This window comes from Pteropus vampyrus, unplaced genomic scaffold (genome assembly GCF_000151845.1).
Source record: "Pteropus vampyrus isolate Shadow unplaced genomic scaffold, Pvam_2.0 Scaffold14, whole genome shotgun sequence".
Lineage (NCBI taxonomy): Eukaryota > Metazoa > Chordata > Mammalia > Chiroptera > Pteropodidae > Pteropus > Pteropus vampyrus.
Window position 1 is genome coordinate 6,893,227 of NW_011888795.1, and position 9,276 is coordinate 6,902,502.

General features: G+C 37.3%; 1 protein-coding gene across 1 annotated transcript; it reads left to right on the forward strand.

Annotated features, from left to right (window-relative positions):
• The first annotated feature begins 953 nt into the window (after nucleotides 1-953).
• SST (somatostatin) lies at nucleotides 954-2,417 on the forward strand. The gene is made up of 2 exons (XM_011381817.1): nucleotides 954-1,216; nucleotides 2,054-2,417. The coding sequence occupies exons 1-2, from the start codon at nucleotides 1,079-1,081 to the stop codon at nucleotides 2,264-2,266; spliced, it is 351 nt and encodes a 116-aa protein (XP_011380119.1). The 5' UTR covers nucleotides 954-1,078; the 3' UTR covers nucleotides 2,267-2,417.
• Nucleotides 2,418-9,276: the final 6,859 nt, after the last annotated feature.

Consider the following 9,276-nt stretch of genomic DNA (forward strand, 5'->3'; position numbering starts at 1 on the left):
TACAAGGAGCTCCTAGACTTTTACATGTCCATACTGGGGGCCCCTGACTGAAAACTGCTTCTACTGGCCAGGAATCTATTAGAAAACCCAGAATTAAGTAAAAAGAACCCTGGCCTTGGAATGTAGAGCTCTGGTCCTTGTTTCAGTTGGGCAGTGTGTGATCCAGATCATTTTACGGCCCATTTCTAGGCTAAGTGACTCAAACACTGAGGTTTATTGTCTGGTTTCTGAGACTGCTTTTCAGCTCCAAGTTTCTAGGCACAAAAATGAAGTCAATCTCACTTTTTTTTTTTTCTTATGCTTAAGAAGACAGACTAGAAGAATTTTCTCAGATGCTTAGAAAGAAGGATGGAGGGCAAACCTAAGGTACTTTCTTTTCTATTGTAGGGAAAGTAAAGTTTTTTTTAGAGACCATTACATCTCAACCTGCAAGACTTTTTACAGAGATAAAGGAGAGAGAAATGATTCAGTCCTGACGTCCACGTTCCATTCTCAAATCTGTTCTTAGAGTAATGATTCTGAATCTTCACTTGTCACACACATATACTTTTGCATTTGTTTGGCGCTCCTAACATGTTGGAGTCTAATGATAGAGTTGTCTGGATACATTTATGTGTATGCAGCTGTATGTGGTAGTGAATTTGTCTCTTTGGGCTGAGTGAGCTTCTCTGTGTAATCGAGTGCATATGTGCATGTGTGTGAAATTATGGAATGTGTATGTGCATAGCACTTAGTGAATATCAAAGATTGTGTAAATAATGTGGCATGTGTGGAATTGTGTAGGCCTGTGCATGTGCGGATTTTTTTTTTTTTAATAAACCTCTTTGGATTGTGTAGCCTCCTCTCACTTCTGTGATTGATTTCACGAGGGTAATGGTGCGTAAAAGCGCTAGTGAGATCTGGGGGCGCCTCCTAGTCTGACGTCAGAGAGAGAGTTTAAAAAGGGGAAAGACGACGGTGGAGAGCACAGAAGCCGCTTTAGGAGTCGCGCGGTTCAGAGCCGTCGCTGCTGCCTGCGGATCCGCTCCTAGAGTTTGACTAACCGCGCTCTTGCTCGGCTTCCCGGGGCGCCGCGGAGATGCTGTCCTGCCGCCTCCAATGCGCGCTGGCCGCGCTCTCCATCGTCCTGGCTTTGGGCGGTGTCACTGGTGCGCCCTCGGATCCCCGACTCCGTCAGTTTCTGCAGAAGTCCCTGGCTGCTGCCGCAGGGAAGCAGGTAAAGAGACTCCTTCCTCGTTTCCTTTTTCCTCTCTCGAATTCCTAATTTTCTCCTAGCCTTGTCTCTCTGTCCCCTTGGGTGCATTTAAGAGGTGCTCCTGAAGAGTTTCGGTCACTCGGATCCCAAAGCTCTCGGGAAAACTTTCAAAGACCAGAATTTCCTTTTAATCAGAGCAGTGCGTCACAGTTCAGGTGAGTTCTTTGGCATTCGAGAAAATCCCTAAACCTGAATAATTGAACTGGAGGGGGCGATGGCATCTATCCCCGGGTGCTGACCATGGGAGAGCGGTGCTGACCCAGGTGCTGAAAGTGAGTACCCCTGAAGTTGCTATCTTCCTAAGCAATATTTCCCTCCCATGCAGCGGGACGGAGGGCTAACGGGCACTCTGTGGAACACAATATGTATAATATTGTGAAAGGTCTCGTTTCCCACAATTGACTTAATAAAAACGGTAAGAACAACTCCAATTTTTAGCTCATGATTTAGAAACTGAGGTAAACTCAGCACATTTTCTTTCTTTCTTTTTTTTAACTTTGCAAAACTGCTTTAACGATCCGTTACTTCTCTCTATATGTGTGTTTTAAACCCACAGAGACAGAAAACTTACAGAAACATTTGGGTTTTTCAAGCTTCTTTGTGTAATTTGGTGATTATAGCAAATACCCTTATTTTTATATCCTTAATTCATTTTAGGTGACAAAAGCGCGCAGCTGTGAAAATTGTTTTGGGTGTGGCTGAATCTGCTTTCCAAACTAGGCTTTTCTATTTCTTCTTCTCCATGATTATCCTCCTCATTCTGTCCCTCTATGTCTCTCTCCCTTCCACCCGGTACAGGAACTGGCCAAGTATTTCTTGGCAGAGCTGCTGTCTGAACCCAACCAGACAGAGAATGATGCCCTGGAACCTGAAGATTTGTCCCAGGCTGCTGAGCAGGATGAAATGAGGCTGGAGCTGCAGAGATCTGCTAACTCAAACCCAGCCATGGCACCCCGAGAACGCAAAGCTGGCTGCAAGAATTTCTTCTGGAAGACTTTCACATCCTGTTAGCTTTATTAATATTGTTGTCCATGTATGACCTCTGATTCCTTTCCTCCAAATCCCATCTCTCTTCCCTAAACCCCCCAGTGCTCATAAATACCCTTGCATTAGAAATGGAAGACTGTAAATACAAAATAAAATTGTGGTGAAATTATGAAAAGCAAGAATTTGATTCCTTATTGAGTAAATCTTTCTGTTCAATAATACATGATTAACTTCAGTTGTGATTTCATTTGAGTTATTTGAGATACATACTCCAAATTTCACAGACACCTTTAAAATTCCCTGTGGTAATAAAGCTATATTTTAAATGGTAAATCTTATAGTTTGGCTCATTTAAAACTATAATACATTAAAAAAAAAAACTCCATGAATGATAACTTTAATTTAGTGAAAATTATGGGAAGGGATTGTTGCAAACGTCAATTACAAGTTAAATATATTTAAATTATATGTGGAAATGAGTATTAGTATTTATGGGTAGGCAGGCTGAAATGTCCAGCTATTTACCTGGCTGATATGTAAAATACATAATATATTAAAAAAATAGAAAGAAAACTTCATTTATAAGTTGGAAGAAAGAAGACAGCTTAAATAGCTCAGATAAAGCTCTTAGCCTTTAAAATGTTTCCAGTTCATGAACATTTATCAAGAGAAACACCATTGCTTTTATATCTTCTTTGACAATTCTCTCTATAACTGAACAATGTTAAATGACTGCCTCTGTTTAAAAGTACGCTTCTAAAATTATTTTTCAGGGGGTAAATATCACTTTTATTATAAAATTACAGAATAAGAATACTATGGGTTGCGAGAAAAATGTGCGTTGGGTCACCTCTATACATGCTACACTGTTGAAGGTACCAGAACACAATACAATGATCCCAGAATAACTAAAGAAGAGAGTTTAAGCCTTCTTTTGATTTTATCAAAATGAGAGTCAAATAAAAATGCAAACAATAATAAAAATATTTGGTGAATGCTATCTATAAATAGCAGTATAATAACATACAAAAGGATATTGCTCAAGACAGAGATAAAAAAAGATAGCTAATTTAAGATGCCCCTTTGGGGATATGTGTTTTAACTATCACCTGTATTTCTGAATAGCTGTTAGAAAAATAAACCAGTATAAATACATAAATTCAATATGACTCCATAGTATGTGCTTACTGATGGCAACATATAAACATCTAAGAGGAAATTCATATTTTATAGAAAATATTTGTGTTAGATAATACACATTTTTAAAAATGAACATGGGTTAATGGAAGTTAATTCCTGAACAGCTAATCAAACGGGGAAATGCAAGCCACTTTACTAATCTCTATGAAAACAGAACATGTTTTGAGGTTTTAGTTCATCTTTTATTTACAATACATTCAGGAGGGAATTAATGAGTGTCCACTTAGAGGACCTGTTTGTGTTAGATGCTTTATGTACATCTGGTTACCAACCAACTCAGTGGAGTAATAGAATCACATTATTATAATTAAAGCACAGGCAAGAATACAGCTTAATTGTTTTCTGAGCAATGCATAGACTGTGTGAGGGCCAGGAGGTTTTAAGTTTTTAGTATCATCTTTAGTATCAGTTCCCAACAGTAGTATGGAAGTAACTGGCAGGAATTATAAGGCAAGTGCCCACATATATATTTATTCTTTATTTAAAGCTTAAATTAAATGGAATATTTGATTAGGTGTAGTTATCTTTCAGTCTCAGTTTTCCCACCTTGATGAATAGAGTGTTGTATTAGCAAGGGGACCCATCTTTCCTCCAGATGTGACTGTCATTCTATGCTTCAACATGCTAGAGGAGTGCTGATTTTTGATCATTTTAATTAATATATGGAGCATAGATTTTTTTTTTTGTAATATACAGAAGGTCATACTTTTTACTTCCCATTTAGTTCATTTGTCTTCCCCCTAAGTTTGACTCACTGAGTCTAGTACTCTAGTCTGTTTATCATCTAGCCATAAAAAATCTTTCAGGTTATATTTTCTTTCTTCTCTGCCTCAACTACGGACTCCACAATCCTGAACAACCTGCTATTTCATTTAATGGGCAAAGTACTGTTCTTTTTCAGGCCTTAGTTTCCCTATCTAAAAATAAGCATGCTAATAGAAACAATCCCTTAGAGTTATAAGGATTCACTGAGACCATGTATTTAACATTCTTAGTACATGGTGAATACTTGGTGTTAGATGTTTTAGCCGGTGTTTATTTTGTTCTCACATGTGCTGTGCATTCCAGCTTCTCTTTGCCTTTGTAATTTCTTGTTGTTCCCACATGTCAAAATCTAACTCAGACTTCAAGACTTCTTTTGTGTACTTCTTGCTCCATAAAATTCTTGCTTTATACTCTCACTTGGGATATCTCCCTTCTGTAGGTACCTGATCTGCATCACTTCCATGGTGCTTACTTAATGTTTCCTACCATTTATTATAGTTGTGTGAGTGTATGTGATAGAGTATTTGTGTGAACTTCCAATGAATAAACATTAGAATATGTCTGATTATATGTATGGTCCATTCAGTATCACATACAGTGTCTTGCATATAGTAAGTTCTCAGTGTTCATTGAAGAATGAATGAATGGTTCATGAGTTTGCAGTGCCAAGTTAAACAAATTTTTATTTACCAGGCATCGAAATTTCTTATTAATGCTTTAGTTGGCACACAAGAATGACATTAGTGGCTATTCTATGTGATGCTGGTGTGACACCAGCAAGAACAGCATATGGTTATGATTTTAATAACAATCGAAATAAGTGATTAGCATACTCACTCATTTAGAAGCTTCAATCAATCCAGTCTTCTTTAGCCATCATATACATTTCCTTAATAGAGCTCACTTAACTGTCCATCAACCATGGGGTTCACAGTCATACAGAATCAGATTCACTAACACTTTTCTCACATTTGTTATTTTAAGATCATGCAAATCTTTTCTTGATTTTAATGCAGGACCAATTTTTTGGCCCTGCTGCAAACTGTTCTCAGTATAAAGATATGGCTGACACAAAATAGACCTTTAATTCTGAATATCAGACAGGGAAGAAGGCTCAAAGATTATTTCATCTTCACCATTCATTTTACTGGAGGCTGACACAGGGAGAGGTTAAGTTATCTGCCCAAGATACCTAGTAAGTCAATGCAGAGTCTGGACCCACCTCTTCTACCTCAGAGTTATTTTGATTATTCGACTACACCATCCCTCAAGGAATCTGCCCTTCTAGGTATTTGATGTGTTTCATTAGTCCATTGAATACTTTACCTTTTACTAAACAAATAGTATTCTGAGGGAGAATAAGACAATTGATTCAAAATAGCTTCCTGTAGTTATAGAAAGACATTAGGAAGAACAGTAAAGATAGTGATTAAGAGAAAAAGAAACTCAAAAAGGACAGTCTTTACTAAATTAGATTCCCCCCTCCCCCCCAAAAAAAAGAATGATTCCGTCTTGGAGAAAATAAGGGCTGTCCTAGCAAGCGAATGGACTCTCCCTCTAAAGAGATGGAATAGTGCCTGAGAAGGTGGTCTTCAGAGAAGTCATGGTCCACACCCACAGGACTAGAGGTCAAACACCTCGGTAACCACATCTAGTTCTTTACTATGTGAAGATGAGTGGCTTAATTCCAGGAGTTCAATTTTTCATTATCTGTAATATGCCTCAGTGTCAAGATCTTGTGGGAGACTGAGAAACAAAGTTTGTATGAAAACAAAGTCCCTGTTTTCAGGGAATTCAGTCTAGCAGGTAAGAGTCATTTAAAATTACCAAATGCTATAATAGAGGTTTGTACGGAGTGCCAGGAAAGAAGAAAGGTGCGAACAACTCCTTGTCTTTTTTTTTCCTCCTTATTAGTTTTTAAATTATGGTTTGCAAATCTAAGTGATTTTATTCTAGATGAAATAAGTTCTATGAATAAGTATAATGACACAGTGTATACTTTGACAACATAATTTATGTGAGCTTGAAAATGTTAATATTCCTGTTTTATACATGAAGAGGCTGACAATCATAGAGATTAAGTAACTTGCCCAAGATGTTGCCAGCTGGTGAATGATGGAATTGAAACCAGATTATCTGTTTTCCAATCTAGTGCTCTCCCACTATAATCTTAAGGGGAAAAGGTGAGTTCATGGGAAAATGTAACTTGCTGGGCAAATTAAGAGCAAATCAGTTCTAGGTCATCTTAACCTAGCTTTTCTATGCATAATACAAATGGGTATTACTACTCTGTTATTGTCAGAAGAGAAATTAATTTAAGTGCTGGAACTGGGGTTTAATTCTGAGACTTCATTGGGGCACTATTTCCAAGGAAGTATTTGAAATCTTTTTTTCTTTCTTTTTGCATTTTTGGTATCTGGTGTATTTCATTACTTCAACAGTCCTGACCATTTCCCAGGGGTTCACCTTTCAGATCCTGGCCTGAGAGCTACCATGTGTGGTTAGGATCTAGGAGAGAATATCACAGCATTTTTTGGCTAACCCATTATTCAGTACTTGAACTTGCTTGACCATATCTTTACCCATGAGTCATCCAGACTCTGTTTAAATTCTTTTAACGATAGAGGACTCATTGCTTCCTGAGGTACTTTGGGACTATATAGAACAAATCTAATTATTCCTTCAAAGAAAGTGCTCCAAATACTTGCAAAAAGTTCCTATGCTTTTTGTTCTTTCACTGAACCTATGTACTCTCTTCTTCCTCCTAGGCTTCCCCAGTTCTTTCTTTCTTTCTTTCTTTTTTTTGCATGTGACATGTATTCCAATTATTTGATCCATCTTTGTGCACACCCAAGGGTGGTCTATTGCTTTTTTTTTTTTCTGAGAGTAAGAAGGCATTTCAAAAGTCTAGGAGAGAAGGATTTTAATTACAGGATTAAATATATCAGTTTTCTTTTTCAATGAATTTTGCCTCATGGTACATTGACTATATTGATTAGCTATTGGTTGAAGTGAAAGCTGATCTGTGCTGGCTTTTTGGTTCCATTACTGTCACCAAACCATGGGAAGACATTAAAGACTCATTTATTATAGATGACAAGAGTGAGGTTTAGGGAGGAAAAATGTCATATCCAATGTTACATTCAAGGTTAAAACTTTGTTATCCTGATTTTCTTACCAATGCTATTGCATCATCTTTCCAAAGACTCTTGTAGGTATCGATCAGACATAGGCTAATTGCAGAATTTAAAACAATTTGGTGCTTGGGGTTGGGAAGGCTGTGTTGTTAACTTTTTCCAAACTAAAATATAATGAGTAGAGCTGGGTAAGTGTTTTCCTAATTCTAGCTAGGTGTAATTTTAAATTCAGTGCAATGTCACAAACCCTCGAGGAGAACTGGTGAATAACATCAGCTTTGAATAAATTTGATTACAATTAATATAATTGGGTGCTGAGGCACCAGTTAGGTGCTGTGGATACAGTATTCAGAGACTCAGACTTTGACTTTGAGGATCCCAGTGTAGAGAAGAAGACTGACATGTTGACTGTTGAGTGTAGGAAGTTCTATAGGTGAGGTGTGAAGCAATTGCTACAGGACCACAGCCAAGAGAAAGGACGTTCTCATTCAGGGGAATTAGAGAAGCTGAGCTTTTTAACAGATGATGGACAGCAGAGGCATGTGAATGCTATTATGAGTTGAGGGGATGGATGGCAAAAACATAGAGGCAGGAAAATGGAGGTTTTGAGAATGATGAATCAGTTCTAAAATGTATTACTTTGATCTAGATTTTTCTTGGACTTCAAAAAACAATTGGAACTATTACTTGTTTGTACTTTTTTGGGGTGGTTGATGAAGGGAGACAAGTTTTTCTTTGAAATTGATGGAGAATAAATTAGTTCTCTTTTGAGATGGTATGCAAACATTTTTCAATTTCTTTCAGATACTAAAAAGCATCTGCAGAGGACAAAGCAGAGATATTTTATTATGCCCAGAAGAAAAATAAAATGTTGAAGTAGATTGTCAAAATGTTTTTGACAATACAACCTTAAAATGACTTCAAATAAAGGACAGAAGACCATTGGAAGGCTGATCCATTAGTACGTAGCTTCCCCCTCCCCCCATCTAAATTGCTAGCTATTTTAGTACCTTTCTTTCCTCTTATGTTTATTTTAATTTTTATGAAAATTTGATCACTTGATAATATCCATGATAAATTTAAAATTCGGGACAGAACATTGATCAGAATTTTAAGACTGAAAGGATAACCTATAGCATCATCTAGTGATTGGATTAGAGTGTAAGGCCTTTGTTTTATACATGAGGAAGGAATATAGCTTTCTTTTAAAAGTTCCATCTAATAGACCTTAATAGTTTATAGAGCACTTTTCACAAATATCAATTCATTCATTCAACATGCGTGTACTGAGTGTACTATATATGAAGCTCTCCCATAGTGCTGGAGATAGAAACATGAAAATGGCATAACCCCTGCCCTTGAAGAGCTTATGGTTTTATGAGGAATACTATATTATAAGCAAAATTATGACTGAGTGTGATATAAATACTGTGGTAACTCACAGGCAGGAGTAAACAAATTTGCCTAGGGAAGAGGGAGTATTGAAGACTGCAGAGGAAGCAATGCTTGAGCTAGTTCCTAAGGATAAGCAAAAATTCATAAGATGAAGAAAGTTAGAGGATAATTTAATCAGAAGAAAAGCAGATGTTAAACTCTTAAGCATGAAACACGTTGATGAGTGACTTAGGCTCTTTTGATGGCAAGTAAAGGAAACTCATTTCATACTTGCTTAAACATTTTTATAGGAACATATGATTAGGAACCGTGAACATCCCATGAAAAGGTACTGCCAAGTCACATGACACGACTAAACAAGAATTGAAAAGAAACCAACTGAATCACAGATATCCAAGTTATAGCTCTCAGTCTAAATTTTAAGTTCCTAGTAGAGAATAATTACCTGGCCCAGCTTGGGTCCAGAATCTACTCCAGCCCTACCAACATGACCTGAGTGGGAAGGGCTCTCCACCATGAGTAAAATCTTCTAGGAAT